The 21,238-nt window shown below is 54.4% G+C and overlaps 2 protein-coding genes across 5 annotated transcripts in view; both read right to left on the bottom strand.

Annotated features, from left to right (window-relative positions):
• SFXN5 (sideroflexin 5) overlaps positions 1-11,146 on the bottom strand; it is a 114,003-nt gene extending 102,857 nt beyond the window's left edge. The window contains exons 1-2 of one of the 2 annotated variants that reach the window (XM_074341310.1): positions 10,986-11,146; positions 311-379 (exon numbers count right to left, since the gene is read on the bottom strand). In XM_074341310.1, coding sequence (XP_074197411.1) covers positions 311-379; positions 10,986-11,087 — 171 coding nt within the window. In that variant the 5' untranslated portion in view covers positions 11,088-11,146. The remainder of the gene's footprint in view (positions 1-310; positions 380-10,985) is intronic. The other variant, XM_010963686.3, reaches the window with a different exon arrangement.
• A 1,407-nt stretch (positions 11,147-12,553) lies between these two features.
• The window catches only part of RAB11FIP5 (RAB11 family interacting protein 5), a 40,023-nt gene continuing 31,338 nt past the window's right edge, over positions 12,554-21,238 (bottom strand). Inside the window, exons 4-6 of one of the 3 annotated variants that reach the window (XM_074341311.1) lie at positions 18,320-20,308; positions 15,054-15,243; positions 12,554-14,801 (exon numbers count right to left, since the gene is read on the bottom strand). In XM_074341311.1, coding sequence (XP_074197412.1) covers positions 14,598-14,801; positions 15,054-15,243; positions 18,320-20,308 — 2,383 coding nt within the window. In that variant the 3' untranslated portion in view covers positions 12,554-14,597. The remainder of the gene's footprint in view (positions 14,802-15,053; positions 15,244-18,319; positions 20,309-21,238) is intronic. The other 2 variants (XM_074341312.1, XM_074341313.1) reach the window with 2 other exon arrangements.

A 21,238-nucleotide genomic window follows, 5' to 3' on the forward strand; every position in this document is an offset into this window, starting at 1 on the left:
TTATACCTCAGAAAACCCAACATTACCTATCAGAGGAGGGTGGGGAGAGTGTACAAAGGATTCTCCTTAAACACACGTGTACTGTTTGAAATTTTGTAATGAGCATATAATTCATGTACTTGGTAATAATTTTATTGAAGTTTGAAATAATAATAATCGTCTACATCTACCTTGAAGGGATGTTGTGAGATCCAGACGAAGGAGATAATGTCTATTAGGAACACACACACACAGATGACCCGCGGATCTTCTCAAGTCACACGGTAGGAAGGCCAAGGGGCCTCCACTGAGAGGGACAGCCGTGACTCACCTCAGTGACAAAGAGTGTGCGGGGGTCGATGATATCCAAGAAGTGCCTGAAGCGACCATAGAAGGATGTCTGGAGAAAGGGGAGGGAGAGGAGAGATCAGTTGCCGTACCCCATCCTCTAGACACTGGGGAACCCCACCCACTGCTCACCCTTACTGTCGGGGTCCCCCAGTCCCCAGGACTCCCCATGTGGGTGATGAATGCCAACAAGGCCTCACTCCTCAGTGACCCAAGGGCAGCTTTTCCAGGTCCAAGGGCTTTTCTAAAGTCAATCCAGACCATCAAGACCCTCGGTGATTGTCCCAATGTGTCTTCAATGTGCTTCTCATTTCTCTCCCTCTCTGCTCCGTTCCCTGAGATGCACTCCCGAGCACCACTGAGTACGCAGGCTGGAGGGGAGGCGTGGGCCCCTGCCCTCTCCCAGCCTCCCTGCTTGGCTTACCCGCTAGTGAGGGAGGGTCCCTCCCCAAAGTCCAGCCCAGGCTCTGCCCCCAGGGAAAGCTCCCCACAAGCAGAGCTCACACGGTAGTGCCCAGCCCCCAGCCCTCAGGCCTTCCTTCCCCCAGAGCCCCATTGCTGCTGTGAGGCCCAGCACAAGGGGCCAGCCCGCCCCGCCCTCAGCCCCCGGCCTTGCCCCAGAGCAGGGGCCTTGGAAAAGGAGGGCTTTGTGCTAAACAGACAACAGGCATTAGAGCACAATGACAGGAAACAGAGCAACTGCTGGGCCTTCTGCCCGAGGGCCAGAGTCAGCTTGGCAAAACCAAACTCCAGGGGAGGAAAGAGGGCGCAGAGCTAGGGGACAAAACGGAAATCTGCAGACGCTCGGGGTTCACGCCTCACCACTCGGGGCTCTGCCCCAGATCCTCCCTGGAGCCCCACAGCTCTCCAGGCCCGGCCTCTGCACTCTCTCCCTTGCTCACTAGGACACCAGACCCTGCAGCCAATTTCTGCTCCTTCCCCCTCCCAATAAGCCAGTGGGAGAGTCCCCGGGGCACCTCAAGGCCCCCTGCCGACACCAGGCCCCCTGCCGCCTGTGTTTCTCTGCTCTGCTCATGAGGCACCTGTGCATGAAGCAGCCTCTCCAACCCCACCTCGACCCCCTGGAGGAGCCGCCTTTCATAGACCCATCAAGCTTCCGCACATCCCTAACTAGAACAGTGCTTCTCTGATCTCTTGTAACTCCGATGGCCTAACCTGGTTTCCCACTTATGCGTGCTGCCCATCAGAGACGTCCAGGGCAAAATGCTGAGGGCACTCACTGCTGTGTCATTTATAAAGAATCATTTGAAAGAATGATCCATTCACATCATCGAACACTACACAGCCATTTAAATCATGTTCTCAGATGTTTGTGACATGCAAAACTGCTGATGATTTGTGAAATGCATATAAACGGCATGATTCCAACTTAATAGACAGGAGATAATAGAGCTAGATGGACGTTAAATGGATAGTGAGGACAAGATGACACCCAGATCCTGGTCCACTAGAACGAGCCAGGGCTCCTTAGAGACGCGGCTGGTTCCACGGCTTGGGGAGCGAGAGGACAGGACGAGACCAGCGCATGTTGTTGTGCTAGAAAGTAACCAAGTGTCACTCCCCAAAACGGTGGGGGAGTCTTCAAAGGACGAGTGATGGGCAAATGGACACTGTGTGCCTCCAGATGCGATGCCCTGAGCAGTTCCCAGTAGGGTTCACATAGTACTCAGGACAGACTGAGTCTAACCGTGCGAAACATCAGACAAACCCAAGATGACAAGCATTCCATAAAAAAACTGGCCTTGCTCACCAAATATGTCCTTGTCACAAAGACAAAGGAAGCCTGAGAAACTGTCTTACATTAAAGGAGACTAAAGAGACAAGACAACTGAATACAACACATGATCCTGGATTGAATCCCGAGCTGGAAGGGAAAATGCCCTCAAGGATATTACTGAGACAATGGACAAAACTGGAACAGGATCGTAGATTAATAAAAGTACTGAACATAATAACTGCACTGTGGTTACTGCTGTAGACTGAATATGTGCCCCCTCAAAATTCCTAAGTTAAATCCTCGGCCCCCAGGTGATGGTATTTAGAGGGGGGTGCCTTTGGGAGGTGATTATATATGAGGGTAGAGCCCTCACAAGTGGCATTAATGCCCTTACGGAGGCTCCAGAGAACTCCTATGCCATTTCCACCAGGTAAGAACACAGCAAAAAGTTGGCCATCTGTGGTCAGGAATCAGCCCTCCACAGACAGACTGCCAGTGCCTTAGCCTTGGACTTCCCAGCCTTCAGAACCAGGAGAAACTCATTCCAGTCGTTTACAAGGCACCCAGTCCATAGTATTTTTGTTATAACAGCCCAAACAGACTAAGACAGAAACATAAGAGAATGCCCTTGTTCTTAAGGATACACTGAAGTATTAAGGAATAAATGAATATGGCCTACTCTCAAATGGTTGAGAAAAAGTAACATGTGTAAATACACAGGGTGGCACTCAAATCTGGAGATGTAGGTACTATTGTTCTATTTACAGACTGAAGATGTCCTTGATGGTGTCATGTTTGCTGTGGTTCCAGACTTTATGAGCACCTGTAGACAAAGGGAGTGATAAAGGAAATGGGACAAAATGTTAAAAGCCGGGGGATCTGGGCAAAGGGTAAATGGAATTCCTCTGTATTCTTCTTGCTACTTTTCTGTGAGACAGAAACTGTTTCAAAAGAGAAAGTTAAAAATTATACTTTTTAAAAAGCTAGATTAAAGTATATTAAAATGTTAACAGAGATTACCTCTGGGTAATAGGCATATGGTTGATTTTTATTTCCCTATCTTTTACATTGCTTTTAAAATGAAAAAAAAAATCAGCATTATGTGTAACATAAAGAATATTCTAGGGGAGGTTTTAGTTCAGTGGGAGAGTGCATGCCTAGCATGCATGGGGTCCTGGGTTCTAGCCCCAGTACCTCCATTAAAAATAAAGAAATAAACCTAACTACCACCCCCCAAAACAAAACAAATATTCCAATTTTTAAAAATATATATTTAAGTTAAAATACAATCTGGCATATTACTCGATTATAAGCTCTTAAAGGATGTGGGCTATTGGATGCTCTTTCCATCTCCTCCTTGGCTCCTGGTCCCAAGTTACATCTACAGGAGGCTCCACAAACAACCAGGCGCTGAATGAGCGAGTGGGCAGGTGAGCACCGATGGCCTGGAGGCTGCCTGGAGCGGGAGGGCCTGGGCTGGGCTTCGAAGGGAAGGGAGGATTTGAACGGGACAAGAATACAGCAGTTAGAGGCCCAAGGAGGGAAGAGGGAGGACCAGCAGGGGCAGGGCTCAGGGCCCCGGAAGGACTGGGGGAGCAGCTTCTTCAAGATGATCCAGTGCCAGGGAGGGTATAGCTCAGGGGTAGAGTGTATGCTTAGCATGCACGAGGTCCTGGGTTCAATCTCCAGTACCTCCACTAAAACAAATGAATAAATAAGCCTAATTACATCCCCCCAAAATAAATTAAATAAAATAAACAAACAAACAAAAATTAAAAAAAAAAAAAAAAAAAGACGATCCAGTGCCACCTTGCAGCCTCTGACTTGCCCTGTGGTCTGTCACGGTCTTCATCCTGTCCCAGCACTGCCAGCCCTCCATGTCACTCTCCACCAGTGCCCCCTGGGAGAGGGTCCTAGGTAAAACGTTTCGCTCCATGGGTATCTACAAACCCCCGCTGGACTCAGGGAAGACCGCGAAGAACAAGCCCGCAGGGAGCTGAGACCATCCGGAGAGACAGACGGTAAACAGTTAATCACAGAACACTGGGGCCACTGGCTAACTGAGGCATCATGACGTGCAGTGGGGACACGGGTTACTTCTTCCTAGTGAGTCAGGAGGCTTCCTAGAGGAGCCGGGATGGGCGGATGGATGAGTTTGCCAAGCAGAGACGGGCGTCAGCAAGAGCTCGAAGACATGAAAGCTCAGGTCAGAAACTGCACGAGACTCCTGCGGTTTATTCATTCATTCATAGCTGCTGCAGACCTACTGTGTGTCTAAGGCTGTGCTAGGTCCTGGCAGTAGAACAAAGTCGATGGACCGGGGGATTGAGGAAGAACACAGTCGTGGTAATGCCTAGATTTCTAGTCGGACGCTAATGCTTATTAACCAGGATAAGGAAAGCAAGAAGCATGATGACTCAGTGGAGGGGAAAAGAAAAGTTCTGTATCGGCCATGTACACTTAAAGGGCCGTCCGGATGTGACTTTTCAAGAGACATTTAAAAATGTATGCCTGAGATTCAAGAATAGGGTTCTAAGTTGGAAATGCTAAGCACACATGATGATGTCCTAACCCCATCAGCTTCAGGCCGCCCCCCAACCAGGGATAAAGTCAGGCTGACTCACTGCAGTGAGGGAGGCCACACAGTAAAGGAACTATGAGGCACTTTGTCAAAGGGAAAAATTTGAGGGGAAAGGTAGAATAACATTTAAATGAAGTGGTGCATTAACAGGCTCAAAGTAAAGCAGGGCTTTGGGGAAGGAGGTCCACGTGTCTGGACTGGGAAGTAGACGTAAGGTCTTATTTCTTGGAAACTATAAAGTTAAGATAAAGTGGCATTGGGTGTCCAGAAACTCCTCATTTGAAGCTCTGCATTTGGGATGATTCTCCGAGTCAAAGTGACATAGACTCACCAATGAAAAGGGAGATGATTCATTCCTACTGGCAGCTAAAGAAGGTCACTTGCCACCTGGTCCTACAAGGATTGACCCATGAGCCACTGCAGCCGTTGGCCTTCAACACACCCGGAAAGGAAGTCAGGGCAGAGATCAGGAACGAGGCGCTCTGTGCTCTGGGGAAACAGGCAGAACAGGCCTCTGGAGACTTAAATATATTCAAGAGAAATTTGTTTATGAACCTGGATTCTCGCACCCTCCCAGATTTGGAAAAGCGCTAAAACCTTTAACTAAGACATCTGATTCTCATGACTGAGCAGGCCCAAGGGAGGAACGCTGCATCCTGGTAGCTGCCCTCCTGTGTCCACTGTCCTGGCCTGATGCACGGTGGGGAAGCTTTCTGCTTTCTCAGCCTGATTAGCTTTTATTTTCTCAATGAAATTTTAACACGTCTGGCCTTTTTTCCCTCCAAAATTCAGCCCCCACCTTTACCCCATCAGACAGTCGGTGGATGTTTTGCCTTCCCTTTTTCTTCTCTGGAAGAACTAGACAGCCATGTAATTTCTTCCCTTTCCCTTCACAAGAAAGGTGAGTCAGCTGATTCTCAGCAGGGGCTCAGGGCAGGCTGCCTCCCAGACTCCAGACTCCACGCCCAGGGATAGCAGAGCGGGAGGGCAGGCCTTGGGGGCTGCCACTGAGCCTAAAGGCCTGAAAAGAAGCAGACAGCCCGGCTGTACACAGACCTCTAAATCTTCTGGATTAGGAATAAAATACTTGCTGAAACTGTAAACCCAGAGGCAGAAAGATTGGACCAGCTCAGCAGTCCTCAACCAGGCTGCATGCTGAATCACCTGCTATTCTTAACACCAGGCTTTACATCCAAGGATTTGAAGTCTATTGGCCTGGAGAGGGCCCCAGGGATCAGCATCTGTTTAAAAACCTGCCCAGGTGATACAAGTGCAGCAGGGGTTGGGAGCCACTGGACTAGAAGGCGTAGACCCTGCCCACAGCACCAACAAGCTCCAGGACCAGCCCTGCGAAACAGTCACCCTCTAGCCTACAGGACACAGATGATTAAAACATAACTACAAGTGCAAGCCACTTTCATTTTAGCCCTTATTTCGGGCAAATTATATGAGGAACTTCCCCATTGCCTCCTGGCTCTTAGCCCGCATGAATCTCTCCATCTTGAATTGAGAAGTGCGTTTTCCTGCCCACAGGCTCCCCGGCGTCCAGAGGGTGTCCTACAAAACCTGCCTGCTCTGGATTTCGGACCCCAGCACGCACACAGGACACCCATACCCCCAGTCATCTTAGCAGATAAGTCTGGTTTCCAAAGGAACAAGGAAGTTCAAAAAATAAAGAAAGCAAGCAAACATTTCTGGATAGACTGAAACACAGTGGGAAGAATCATGTGTGTCTCTTTCCTGTCCTGGGGCCCCAACTGGCCAAACCCGGAGGCAGGCTTGAAGGAAGAAAAGAGGGAGCGCAGGAAAGGAAGAGAAAAGGAGGAGGGAAGGAAGCGATCAGGTCCCAGAGCTCCCCCTGGTACTCCTGCCATCTTCCCTTCACTTGGCAACAAGGGCCAGTGGTTAAAAGCATGGACTCCAAGTTTACAGGAACAACAGAGGACAGAGGGTCATCTTAAATACGATCACCGAGATGCCAACAGCCACGTTCAGAATGAGGGACATTCTACAGGACAAACAACCCAGTTTCTAAGAAAGAGAGAAAGAAAGGAAGGAAGGAAGGAAGGAGGGAAGGATGAGAACCAATAGACTAAAAGAGGTAAAAGAGATGTCTTTTATATCCAATATAACGTATGGCACTTGCGGGATCCTGAGTGAAACAAACCAATTATTTTAAAAATGCTATAACAATCAGGGAAATGTTAATAGCGCACTGGACTGAATGTTTGTGCCCCCACCCCTAAGTCATATGTTGCGATCCTAACCCCCAAGGTGACTATTTTAGGAAGAAGGGCCTCTGGGAAGTGACGAGGTCAAGAGGGCCGAGCCCCCATGATTGGGATTAGTGCCCTTATGAAAGAGAGCCCAGAAAGGTCCCTCCACCCTTGTGCCAGGTCGTGTTACAGCTAGGAGGTACTGTCTACAAACCAGAAAGCAGGTTCTCATCACACACCGAATCTGCCCCTGCCTTGAACTTGGACTTCCAGCTTCCACAACTGTGAAAAGTGAACTTCTGTTGTTTATAAGCTACCCAATCCATGGTATTTTGTTATAGCAGCCCAAACCGACTAAGACAAATAGTGACTGGTTGGATGATATTTGGTGATACTAAGAAATAATTATTTTAGGTATATTAATGGGACGGTAGTGGTTGTGTTAAAACTAATGAGAAACCCTCTGGTACCATGTGAAGAAGAAGGCACTTCACAGTGCTCTGTGGTAGTCCTCCCCAAAAACCCATAACCACCTAACCATGAGAAAGACGCCAGACAAACCCAAACTGAGGGACATTCTATAAAATATCTGACACGTACTTTGCAAAATTGTCAAGGTCGCCAAAAACAAGGTAAGTCTGAGAAACTGTCATAGATCAGAGGACAGACTAAGGAAACATGATGACTAAATATAACATGAGATCCTGGAACAGAGAAATAACATTAGTGCATAGCATAGTGAAATCCAGTAAGGTCTGGAGTGTAGTTAATAGGAATGTTCCAGTGTTGGGGTCTTAGTTCTGACAAATGTACCGTGGTAATCTGAGATGACAATATTAGGGGAACGTGGATGAGGGTTATACCAGAATTCTGCTATCTGACTTCCACACATTCAAAATTATTTCAAAATTTAAAAAGTTTATTTAGAAAATCTAACCCAAAAAGTGTTTATTTGTTTTAGAGATACCTACTAGCAGGTACAATGAAATAATGGGCTTTGTTTTAAAAATAATTTATTGCTTGGGGGTGGGGGAGGCATATGGATGAAATGAGACTGGCCTTACACTGGTAATTGTTGAAGCTGAGTGATGGGTTTATTGACAATTGTCTCCACTTTTGTCTGTTTGAAATTTTCCATAATAAAAAAGTTGACTGTAAACAAATGAACATGGACTCCGGAACCAGGCTGCCCAGGAAGTTACTGGACTTGTTTGTGTGGCAGTGTTCTCAGCTATAATATAAGGGATCATTGTACCTGTCTCACAGGGTTGTCATGCAAAGAAAGAAGTCAATACACAGAAAAGTTAGAACGATGCTTGGCTATCATTATCATCTTATGGGGAGAAAGATGGCCGCAGACCAGAGCCCATCAAGGCAGGCTGTATTTCTCCACCCTCTGACACTGCTCAGCGCCCCTCCTGCACAAGATCTTTGAGGAATGAAAGGAAGCGGGTTTTAGGGAGACTCCAGGCGTTAAGGAAAGACCTGGATGCCCAGTCTTGCAGGAAGTGCTGATACTGGTTGGGGATTAAGAGTGGTGTTCCTGGAGTGGAGCCCTGGGAATGAGCCCTGGATTATGAATCACTCAGGGGTCAAGGAGCTGAAAGCAGCCAGTGTGGTGGGAAGGAGGGTTCAAGGGTTTGGGGGAGGGTTCCAATGGAGGAAGAAGAGGCTAGCAGGGGTGGGCCATGCAGGCCCTTCAAAATAGAGGTCTTTATCTCAGAAGCAGGGGAATCCACTGGAAGGTGTTTAAGAGTGTTTGCATTGGAGAGGGTGGGGAGTTGCCTGGCTAGATCTGCGTTGTTGGGACTCCGCCATGCGGAAGTGGAAGGGATTGGAAGGGGCCAGAGGGCAAGCAGGGAGACAGGTCAGGAGGCTTCTGCTGTGACTCAGGAGACAGATTATGGGGGCTTGGTCTAGGATTCCGGAAGTGGAGATGAGCGGATCTGAGAGCTGTTGGAGATGAGAACACTGGGCCTCTGGTTGTATTTAGAGGGTAAAGGAGAGGAAGGCAAGTATACGGGTGACTCCGTTTCTTGAGAGTCAACTGGGTGGCAGGTTGGGCCACTTGCACAGCCAGGGAGTCACGTGGGAGGAGCAGATTCGGAGGAAAGAGAAGTTCCTCGACATGAATGAATATCATGCTTTATGCAGGTCACTGTGCTGAAGGGGGGATGCTTCAAAAGCAAATGTAACAAACAATTTTCCTGTCTTCAAAAGTGCTGCCAAAAAGAGATGCCAGCAATGGCTGCCCAAACACAGTGGCCTCAGCTGTGCATTTATGGCTTGAGTGGTGATCACAGCAAAGTGCGCAGTCATTAAAGCCACTCAGATTTTCTCAAAGGTCATTGTGTGATGCAGTGTCCCAGGACAGCTACTGGGAAAAAACCAACCCACAAATCTTTATTCAGGACTTTACTGTGGCTTGCCCCACCTCAGGGTAAGATGGAGACACGGGAAGGGCAAGATCAGACCCTTCTCTCTCTCTGAGGGGTTCACAGGGGTTGAAGAGATGGTCTTTACTTGGAGTAACCACACAGAGAAGTGTTAGAGGACCATACAGCCGACTGCAGTAAAGGCTGACCTGTGAGGATCCCACTTCGGGTAGCCAAAGAGGCAGGCAGGAGAGAATCTGAGACCTGGTCCCACCAAGGGGTAAGTCACAGGGGGAAGTGTTTGGGAGGCAGGCCTGAGTCTTGAAGGAGAGTGGAATGTGTGTGAAGGGCAGGGAAGGGGGTCTGCTAATGAAGGGTCACTCAAGCCCAGGCAGAGGCATCCCTGACAGGTGGAAGGAGGTGGCACCCTTCTCTGGCAGGATGCCTCACATAGCTACCAGTGGGGACATTTTCTCAGAAGACTCAGGAGTGCAGCTCCTTAATTATCAGCAAGGCTCAGTGCACCACTTTGCTGGAGCAGTCCCTATCCCACCATCGTCAAAGCAACCAACCAACCACCGCACCGACCTTTGTGCAATTTCATTTCTTCCTGCAAACTTCTTTCTGTCCGCCTCGGCTGCTCCCTATCCCAGGCAAGCCTGGTTCGCTTCGGCCAAGTCTCTTTGCCCCCTTTCCAAACAAAGTCCATTTCCTCGGCGCTGGAGGCAGCAGGGGACCGGGGTATGCGGCTGCCCGCGGCGTGGAAACGGCCCCTCGCAGCCTGCAACCCCGACCGCACTTCTGGGCTGCGGGTTCGATCTCTGTCTCCTTGGCTGAGGGCGAGTTAGCGACGCCCTGTCGGGGGTCCCGAAGGAAAAAGACCACTGTCACCGTGTCCGGAATTCATACCAGGTCAGACAGAGCCAAGCACTCGACGGCGCCAGCGCCCAGGTGAGGGAGACCCTCCATGGAGGTCGCAGCGGAGGTGGGGGGCTGGAGCGGGCTCCTGGGGATGTGGACCCTCCGAGCGGCCCGCGGTCCCCGGGGATGACACAGCGTTTCCTCCGCACCCCAGCTCTCCCCGCACGTCCTCGCTCAATATCCGGCAGGACACCAGCCGGCCGACTCGCTGCGTCAGCGAATCCCCTCCCGGAGGGGACAGAGGTAGCCGGGAGGCGGGCACCCCTCGGCTCTTGGCCCTAACCCAACGCGCACCGCGGAGCTGGCTTAGGGTGGAGGGATGGGAGCGGGGCCGCGGGGCACGGATGCTGCCCAAAGGCGGCTCCGCCGGCAACTCAGAAAGCCGCCTTCCAGAGAAAAGTTAGAAAGCATCTCGGCCACGCCAACTCTCATCCAGGGCCGGACTCGAACTTTCCATCTGGAGTGGGCGGCTGCACTGCCCAAGCGACCCTGCAGAAGCCGCTCGGACCGTGGTACCCGAATCCCGGGCCGCGGTGGGCAGTGGCCAATCACACAGTGCCTCAGGCAGGAAAGGCTGGAGGGCGCGGGCAGCTGGGGAGTGGCGGTGCCCACGGCCAATAGGGAACCAAGGTGGGAATCCTCGCCCTCCCCGCTGACCAATGGGAAAGAGGCGGCTGTGGCCGAGGTCCCCCCCCCCCAAGGCAGTAGCTGCTGGCTTCCCGGTGGCGGCGCGACTGAGACCCTAGGGCTAAAGAGGATTTTGGAGAGGAGTTTGCTCGTCCTCCCTATGCCACCCGCAAACCCTCAAACCGCAGCCCGGTCCTCACCTGCTGGAAGCGGGGTTTGCCCAGCTGGAAGGGCGGTGCATCGGTCGAGGCGTTAGCGGCACTAGCCGCCGCCACCGATGCTGTAGTCGCTGTATCCGCCATGGCCACTGACGCCCGCAATCTCCGGCCCTTTTAAAACGTCCCTCCTCGGCCCCCGCCACAGCTGCCTCTCCGGATTGGCCATAAGCAACCGCAGCGAGCTGGAGGCGCAATGGGTTGTGGGGAGTGTAGTTTTCTCGTCATGGAGCTCGACAACCCTAGACTGCGGAGAGTTGCACTCTGAGGCCGGATCTCGGTTCCCGCCGCTAGTTTAGCAGGCGTCGGCAGTCGGGGAACAGCGTGCTCGTACGACGCTAAGGTCTCGATGGAGGGCCACTGGGCGACGCCTCGCTGGTTACCTGCCCTTAGAAGTTTGATTTGCTGCGGTGGGCGTCGCTCCTGGGGATGCTGTCCAGAAAAAGAGCCCTACTGAAGTGGGTCCAACCCTTGGACCAGATGGGCAAGGACTCCAGACGGAGTAGGGTTACCTTGGAAAGCTTTCTACAAGGAATTACACTGCAGAATCTTCATGCGGGTTCCTCTGTTGCCACCCTGCCCATCGCCCTGCTCTCTCCAGCCACTCTGACAGTTCCTGGAGCATGTGGGGCTCTCGCCACCGTTGACCCTTGAACATTCCCCGCCCATAAGACCTTAACTTTTTTATCTTCGCCCGACACTGGCTCTTCCTGGCCTCAGCCTAAACACTACATTTTCCAATCCTTGCCCTACTTCTGCAAAATCCACTACCTGCTCCTACAGCAGCCAGCACGTTCCTTTTGCAGCCCATGCATTTTTAATTATCTATGGTTTTGAGTATTTGCCTTTCCTACTGTGAGGTCCACAGGGCAGGAGTCGTGACTTTTTGATTCACTGCTATCCAGGAGAAGACTGACAGCAGGGACTCAAATATTTATTGCCCTTGGAGTTAAACAGCAGGGGTTTAAGAGCCCTGGCAGCCTCCACTTCCCCTGGCCAATCAGAAATTTCTCCTGGGCCCAATTCCTGGGTAGAAAGAGAACTGGGAGGCGAGGTTCAGAAATGCTTCACAAGTAACAGCTACAAGGACTTCGGGTAAAGGGGAGTACTGCAGATTGTAGAGCAAGGCACCAGCAGGGACAATAAACACACTGATGCAAAATAGAGCAGCAGATTCCCAGCTTAATTATCTGGTCAGCGAGCCAGACTGGAGGAAGGATAAGAGGGAAAGCTGCCTGTTTTGCCCAGGAAGACAGCAGAAATGTTTGATTTTGACTCTAGAGAACCCCCATCCTTAGGGTCTCCTTAGGCTGATGGCGAAGTGCAGGGTTAGCTCATGCTTGCCCATGTCCATGCCTTCTGAACACTGTACGATCTGTAGCAGTCAGTTCCTCATCCATGCTGAACCACAAGAAATGGACTTTTCCTAGCTGGAGGAGTTGTGTCAATTTCTGGTTTCAGTCATGCACCATCATCTTGATTTAAGGCTGCCTTCTCTCCCAGGAAGCCTCCTTCATACGCTTATCAAAACAGTAACACAACAGAGCCACCTGCAGTATGTTAATTTTTTATTCTTCATAAAGTGCTCAAAACATGAAGAACAAGCTCTTTATAAACAGGAGTTACAACTACGAAGACAAACAGCAAAAGCAGAACTGTGCCTGCTCCCTGCCCACCCCACCTGCAGCTCTCCACCAAGTTGCGGCCCGGAGCCGAAACGGCCAACAAGAACCCTGGGCTTCAGCTCAGATCTCTTCTGAAGACATCCCCCTGCTCTGGGCATTTTGGAGGCCCATAATCAAGGGTGAGTGCAAGACCAGGGTCAGGACCGGGACTGAACAGAGTCCAAAGGGACACCTATTGGAGGGGTGAAGAGACATCCATCCAACCCCCAGTGACCCCTAAAACATGGCCACAGTCTTGAGCACCTGTGGACACTCCTCAGCTTTGACAAGTGGTTCTTAAGGTAGATGACATGACAGGGGCTTTTCCCCATGTGTGGGGCTCCTCTGCTTCCTGCTGTTAGAAGGAAGACATCACCCACAGAACACATCCCCTTCCAAGGCCTTCCAAGTGATCCCACAGGCCATCTCATGAAGAGGGGAATCTCACGGAAGCTCTCACCTCCTCATTGGGCCAAAAGTACCCTCCTTCAGCACCTCCTGCCCCCAACAACTTCTGCTGAGGCAGAGTGCCCCCAGCCACCAAAGGTTCCCTGCAGGAGCCACAGGGAAGCCTGCCATGTTTTCTTCAAGCAAACCAGGGGCTGGGCCAAAGGACAGGCACTTTGTTTCAAAGTGCACTGTAGCCAAGCCAGGCAAGGCAATGGGGCAGAACAGGCAGGCTGGTCAGCACCTAGTGGATCGATGGGAGGGCAACAAAGGCTTTTTGCTAAGTGTAGGCAGAGTGGGGACCCCCCCCCAACTTCCAGACTCTAGTTTTTATGCGAGGACACTCGTCAGTTGGGGCTGAGGGAGGAGGAGAAGATGGCAGGGAGGGTGAGGGAGCAGCAGCAGCTTGGCCAGAACCTTAGCGGAAATGAATTCTAAGGCAGGGGCAGAGCATGTGGCGGGGCTGCCCCCATCCTCCTTTCTTATTCCCAGGACCCGAACAGATCCAACCCCATGTGCTCAACAGGAGGGAAGGGGGACACCACACAGAGGGAGAGGTCTATATCCAGAGGCTTTTGACCCCACCCACAAAAGGCACATTTTAATCGGTTTCCAAAAGTTCAAACCCGGCAGCAGCACAGAGTTTTGGCATCTGGACAGGCAACCAGAACAGAGTTGGAGGTTTGGTCCCCAAGCATAAGCAGTCCAAAGCCCAGAGGCGCCCACCCCTTGGAGGTGGGTGAAGGAGCACTTCCTGCCAACCTGTCCCAGCTCTCCACACATTCACACATGACACTCAATGCAAAAGTCAGAAGAGGATGGTGGGGAGTGGCCTGGAGCACACACATCACCTCCCTCCTTCCACCCTGCACTCGCACCGCAAACAGCTGAAAAACAAGCAGTCAGGACAAGGCAGAGACGAGACTAGACCACGCAGACTCCCTGCTCCTGGGGGAAGGAACAGACATGAGGCTGAAAAGCAGGTGCCCTGGTTGCCCAAAACTCACAGACAACTGAGCAGCTTGGTCCCTGCCACAGCCCCAGTAATACTAGGAGCACTCCAGAGGCTGGAGGGAGATGGAGAGGACAAGGGTTCAGCCATGGAAAAACTGGGGGTCATAAAGTATGTCCCAGACACCACATCGAACTGCAGCTCACCCCTGCTCCATCCTGTGGGCTAAACTCTTTGTTCCAATTCCCTGGAGCCCCCAAAGCTAAGGGGTATGAAAACAGGCAGATGGGAAAAACCCAGGGCTCCAAAAGACACATAAATTGTACTCAGAACTTGATGCTGCCAATGGGAGTCCAAAGGGCCCACTTCCAGCAGCCCAGCTGAGGCAGGAGAGAGGGGGAGGAGGGGGTGACAACGGAGGACAGGCTGCACCCAGACCCGGGTGAGAGTGAGTTCAGCGGGAGGGAGGGATGGCGTGAGCCCTGTTGGGGAGTGGGGCTAGGCCACCCCTTCCGGGAACGGGAGTTAAGGGGACTACTTGGGGGTACCGGGGGGGATCTGCAGCAGTGTGGGTGAGGTCTCCATGATCCGCACCAGCAGCCGGTCGATGTAGCTCTCCAGCTCCTGCACGTGCTCATCCCGCTGGCTCAGCTCCCGCTCCCGCTGCAGGAGCAGGCCGATAAGCTCGTCGTGCGTCAGGTGGTAGTATCTGGCCGACTGGTCCTGCACCCCTGAGTCCTGAGGCCAGACGCAGTGACAGTGAGCAGGGCAGCCTCAGGCCTACCCGCCCACCAACACCCCAATTTCCCCACACAGGCCCTTGGAGCTGCCTCCATCCCTGGTGCTAGAGACAGCTGAACTGGCCTCAAGGCTCCAGCGTGGGACAGCAGGCCTGCTGGCTGGCCCACCCTGCCGGCACCCTGCTCCTGACCTCTCTTTCCCAGCACCATGCTTCTGGTCTGACGCCCTTGGCACCCTGCTGGGCCTCACCTTCAGCCTCTTGGCATCCACGGTCTGGCCCACCTGGGGGGCCGGGGCCACAGGCTGGATGCTGCCGGATGTGACTGTCTTGAGTTTCTCCAGCCCGCTGCTCAGGGCTGTGCTCAGACTGGAGCGGGGCTGCTTCCTGTCAGGGCTGCCCTCCACTGGGGCAGCACTGAGGGGCTTCACAGGGTGGGGACTGCGAAGACAGACAGGAGATGTGTTATGGGGAGGGATGGGTGACGCAAGGAAAAGGGGGCCACCTTCTCCGTGGGGCCAGCAGCTCGGCTGGACAGAAACCCACCAGCTGGTGGCGGCTGTCCATCCTCGCCTCTGCCCTCACTCCTCCTCACGCCACCACTGCCCCCTCCCCGCCTGACTCCCTCAGATCACCGCCCCCCTCACAGGGACAGCAGAGGCAGTCATACAAACTCCTCTGCACTTACACTCAGTCTTCACCAGAGCCGCCCCGTCCATCTACCCTCCCGCCCTCCTCTTCCCTAGTGTAACATTTCTCTAGGAGGATGATCAACCCTCTGAGTTTCCTAATTCTTCCAGGACTGGGGATCCGCAGGGTGTAGGACAGGGCCCCCACTGGCCCATCCTGCTGAGGCCACCAGCCCCTCGGTTCTCACCTCACTGACCTCTCTGTGGCGCTGACCCTTGGACCACTCACTCCTCCCTTTGCGCTGCTCTCCTTCTTCCTTGTTTCTCCCAAGACCTCCGCCTGGTTTCCTGACACCTGGCAGCCCCTTCCCAGTCTTAACTGCTGGTGGGCCCTGAAGTTCTCCCCCCTCTACCCCTTCAGCTCCCACCACCCCTGATCTCCATCTCCAGCCCAGACCTCACCCCTGAGTTCTAGACCCACGCAGAGAGTTGCAGCCTGGCTCCATCAGGGTCCACACCCCTCTCCAGCCTGCCTGCCCTTTCCTGTGCTCCCCCGAGGTGAGTGCCAGGCACCGTTAGCCTTCCATGGCTCCAGCCAAAAACCTGGGGTCCCCTCTGAACCCTCCTCTTCTGCTTCAGCCTTGACAAACATTAAGCCCTGCTACCGTCTCTCACAGCACCCACTCCTCTCCAAGCCAGCGCCGATTAAACCTTCCAGCCACACCCAGCTGCTAAGTCCGCTCCTCTGGGGCAGCCCTGCCCACCTCCGTTCTGCTGTGGGATAATGATTTCAGCCTCCCCAGGGGCTCCCTATCAAGGTAAGAAAACACAACCTGGCCCCTGCGCTTTCCTCCCGGCCCTCTACTTTCTCATGCACTCCAGCCAGAGGAGAACGTGCTCTCTCAGCTTTAGGTTCTTATCAGAGCTGTTCCTCTGTCTGGAACACTGCCCCTTTGCCGGCTGGCCTGCCAACTCCTACTCCCGTTTCAAAGCTGTGCAAGTCCACCTCCTCCAGGAAACCTTCCTGATTCCCCAGTGCTGTCTAAGATGACTGTGCCCTGGGATCCCTCAGCACCCTGTACCTGTCACAGGCACCCAAACTGCAAGCAGCAGCCTCCAAACCACGTAACCTGCCTCTAGGGGATCTCTTTAAATTTACACTTGCTTCACCGAGGATTTGGACCATTCATGTGTAGGAAGTAAAATGGCTTAGCCCAAGGCCCTGAACTCCACCCAAGGGAGGTTCACCCAGACCCAGAGACGCCAGCTCTGATACTCAGCACAGAGCAGTGGATTCAGTGTCACAGCCCCGAGAGGAGCAGCAGAGACCCCAGGCAGGGGGCGGAGAGTAGAGAAAGGACGCAACTCCTGCCCACCTAGGAGTTCATGTTAAGGACGGGGGTGTAAAGACAGCTGTCATGCCCCCTAGGGCTGTGCCGGGGGAGGGGAGGAATACCAGTGGGGCATAAATACACCCTGAATGGGGAGCCAGGAGGCCTCAGCTCTCAGTAAGATCGCCTCCCTACATCTGAGGGAGCCTGGACCCTGCAGCTCTCATGGGCTCCACTTCCTCATCTGAGAAATGGGGGCAGCTCTACTTGGCCCATCTACCTCATGATGTAAGGAACGTGCCAAGTACACACATGAAGCCAACTCTGAAGAGAATAAAACTTCCAGAAAGCGGAGAGTATAAATAGAAGTGGTGCTGGGATGCGGCAGGGCCAGCTGAGGATGCTGTCATCAGAGCAAGGAAGCTGGAACCGCCTCCACTCGTCACCTCTGGGAACAGCATCCCCACTTCCCACTGGAACAGCAGTCGGAGCAGCCCCGACTCCTCCCACCCACTTCTCACGCACCAGCACCGCCCCCGGGGGCTCCCCTTCACAGGCTCACTTTTGTCTTCCCCACTGGATTGGGAAGCCCTTGGGAACACAGCAGGGCTAGCGCCTTTCAGCCCTGTTCAGCGGCTGACACACAGTGGACGCTCAGTGAAACTTGGATGACCAAAGGTGTGAGCCAGGGGGCTGGCCATCCAGAGGCTAGTGCTGGAGTCTGCCCTGCTCATCAGACAGCAGACCCTCTGCTCCCCACCGCCGACTTCCTCACCGAGGTCCTAGAGCGCTAGACTCCCTCTGGACTTTGCTGGCCCTGCTAAGTCATCCCGCGTTCCCCAGAGTGACCTGCATCTCCAGGCCTCAGCACTGGGCACCCCTCGCCAGCCATCTGGTGAGGTCAGGACCTCATAATTTTTGCAAAACAAACCAATGCCACAGTGACCACAGTCACATAGGCATCCATTGTCCACTGAGCACAGTCTTAACACTTCAGGGCCACCCCCTGAAAGGCACAAATGCAAACCAGTGAGGCACCTGATGGGGCTAGACAAACGTTTTTCTGACGATCATGTATGCGGGGAGCACCGGAGCTTTTCCTTTGTCCTCTAAAGGTACCTTGGCTCTCCCTTCTGACCTCAGTACCAGTCCCTCCCCTCCGGCTCTCTGCCTTCCACAACCTGCTCTCCCAGAGTAGCCTCCATTTGACGAGCTGCACTGCCCCCAGCCCACCCTGAGGCTGAGCGCCTGGGCTCTCATCCCCCTTCCCCTGCTGGCCCACATCACTTCCCCTCACCCCACTCCTCACCCCCTGCACCTCATCAGCATCATCCCCAAACTCCTGGCTTATGGGGGTACCTGCTGGTCCAAGGCCCCAAGAGGAAGCAGCCTCAAAGCCAGAACCACGGAAGGCTTCCACCATCCTGCCTTGGGGTGGAGGAGCCCCTCACCCACCCTTGGAGGGGCTGAGGCTGGAATGTGACCAGCACAGCCCTTGGGCTGCTTTGCACCCCCACCCCTTTCCTCCTGGAGAGTGCTTTCCCGGGGGCTGCTCACCTGGCACTGGGCTGTGGCTCCTCAGCTGGTCGTGTCTCCAAGGGCAGAAGTGCAAGCGGGGAGGCTGGGGTGACTGCAGCGTGGTCCTCCCCAAGTGGGGTTGGGGAGCTCCTAGTGGGGGAGGCTGGCTCCCCGGGGGGCTGGGAGGAAGAGGTCAGGGGCCAGGCTCCAGGCAGGGGAGAGCTTGGAGGGCTGGGCCCCCCGTGGCGGTGGCTGGCCCAGGGTGGGAGAGGGGGCGGTGGAAAGGCAGGCTCTGGGGGAGTGGGCAGCTCTTCTGAACCGGAGTGGATGGAAGATTCCCTGGACCCTGGAGGAGATATAGATGGGAGACTGGGGGGATCCTGGCTCCCCTGAGACGAGAAGGGGTTCAAGGCATCCCCCTCCGAGGCCCACAAGTCAGCCTGTAGGGAGCTGCCTGGCAGGGACCCACGCCCCTCTCCTGCTGGTTCCTGGCTCTGGGCCTCAGGAGCCTCAGGGCCTTCTTTTCTCTCTGGAGCCCCTCCGATCTGCTGATTCTGAAAAGCCAAGCTCTTTGAGTAACAGGGTGTGGGGGCAGGGCCCTGAGGGCAGCTGGTGGGCAGAGATTGGCAGGGCCCAGACACAGGAGGGCTGGCTTCCTCCATTATATCTTCCAGGTCTGCTGTACCCAGCGTGGTTCCAGAAGGGAGGCTGTCAGACTCCAGCTCAGGCTTCGCACCCTCCTCCTTGGCCTCATGGGGACCAGCAACCAGCGTACTTGGGAAGCCATCTTCTCCCATCTCTGACCCCCTGCTACTCAGCACCCCCACTGCCTTCTCCATCTCTTCCTCTGTGGCCGCCTCCTCCTTTTCCTGGGAATTTGACGGTGTGAAGAGACGCGGTGGCTTGGGAGGTGGCGTTCTGGGCTGCAGCCCCTCACCCAGCACCCACTGGGGTTTGGGCTTGGGCTCTGGCTCCAGCTCCAGTGAGGGAAGCCCCTCGCTCCTCTTGGGGCTCACAGGTTCTGGTGACTCTGGCTGCATCTGGGGAGGAGGCAGCTCATCACACTCTCCCCGCAGGACTGGTGAGGATGTCTCAGCTGCAGGCGAAATGGTGACCACATCCCACGGCCAGGAGTTATCGACTGTACTGAGCTCGTGGAAAAGCTGGCTTCCACCTCGGGAGGCCTCCTTGTCCTGGTCCTCAGGGGCGCTGTCTGGGCCAGGCAGCCTCTCCCACACACTGATCACTTCTGGGGAGCTAAAGAGAGACGTTGCACTGTCTGCTGGACTCAGCCCCGCTTCCCCTCCTGGGGCCGGCAACTCCCTGTCTGCTTCGGAGTCTGAGGCTCTTGGGTGCAGCCGAGCTGATGAGGAGGGCAGGCCAGCCCCTTCTGACCTGAGGGGCCCCAGGTCAGCCGCACTCGTGCTCTGGTGGTCCAGTCCCAAGTCCAGAGGAGCTCTGGGCTCCAGCCACATGCTGCTCCCACCTCTTCCTCCTCCCCCGGGGTCCCCTTGGGGCTCGGCTGCCTTCATTGTCACGGCCCCGGGGTCTGGGTCGTGCAGCCCAGTCACCTCCAGCCCCACTCCTGCAGGGGCCAGTGTCTCACTCCTGGCCTCTGGACGCAGCCTGCTGGCAGCAAAGACGTTGAAGGTGTCGTCCCACTCAGTCAGGGCTTTCCCAGGGGAGGCCAGGGGGATGGGGCTGGCCCTCGAGGCACTAGGGAGAGAGGGAGCAGGTGAAGGAGAGTTTAGTGCTATGTCGGCTATGAGTTCCTCGAAGAAAGGGTTGCTCTGCAGGGAGGTGAGGAACGGGTTGGTGAGACCCAGGAATCCAGCTGGGGTGGCTTCAGGGATGGCCGTGGCAGCGGCAGCAGTGGCAGCAGCGGGGGAGGCGGCTGAAGGAAGGTTAGTGCTTAGCATGGGAGCAGTGGTGGAAGCAGGAGTGGGGGGGGCCGGAGCACAGGGGGAGCAGGGGAGGTGGTGAGGAGGAGCAGCTGGGTCAGATTCTACCTGAGGAGACACGTCCAGGCTGTGGAGGGAGACAAAACCGTGAGCCTCCTGGTTAATGCCGAGACTGGAAACGCCCCTGCTGAACACCACGCCCCTGCCCCCCACGTGCCTGTGGAAGTGGGGGCCACAGTGCTACACGGGATGGGCTGGGGACCTGGGCCAGGGCACGGGGGATGACCCCAACATGAAGAGGCCATCACCCAAGGGGGAAGATTCTGGGCAGCTCCTTTAATCTTCCCACCAACCCCGAGGAGCAAAAACCTACTTTCCAGGTGGGACCCCAACCACTACCCCATGCTGAAGACCACATGAGGCCAGACTGACTTCTGAAGAACCAGCCAGAAAGCACCTTACATCCCTTTACGGACTCAGACAGAGGAAAGAAAATACCAGCTGACTTGGACTGGATAAAGAGACCAGAGAAAAGCCAGGCCCAGGTATTTGGCTGGACGAAGCCAGCACCAGTGGAACGCAGCAGGCAGCCGGCATTCTGACTCCTGAAACAGCCCCGGTTCTCCCGAGCCCCTGCAGAAATGGGAGGTAATGATGGGCTGTCATCAGGCGTGACAAGGTGTCAACCGGAGAGAGCCTGGCCTTCTCGCTCCTGGGAGGGGTACCATAACTGGCCAAGCAGGACAAGACATGGCCAAGGACCTCTGCTATCAGGCGTCCACCTGGACACTCCCCAGGACACAGACAGAAGGCCAGAAAGACTGTGTGGGAGAAAAGGGGCAACCAACACTTCTGTTTTCAGCAGCCTGACAATGGTTTGCAGCTGCCTTGCAGCTGCACCCACCTTCAGACCCAGACCTCAGTGGCCCCATCTTCCGGCCTTCGCTCCAAGCCCCGAGAACCCCATTCCTCGACCCCTGCCTGCCCAGGTGGAAACGTCCTGGGGAACTCCTCCACATCCAGCTTCTTCACTCAAGCTGCTCCTTCCCACGAGGAA

The sequence above is a fragment of the Camelus bactrianus genome, chromosome 15 (assembly GCF_048773025.1).
Source record: "Camelus bactrianus isolate YW-2024 breed Bactrian camel chromosome 15, ASM4877302v1, whole genome shotgun sequence".
Lineage (NCBI taxonomy): Eukaryota > Metazoa > Chordata > Mammalia > Artiodactyla > Camelidae > Camelus > Camelus bactrianus.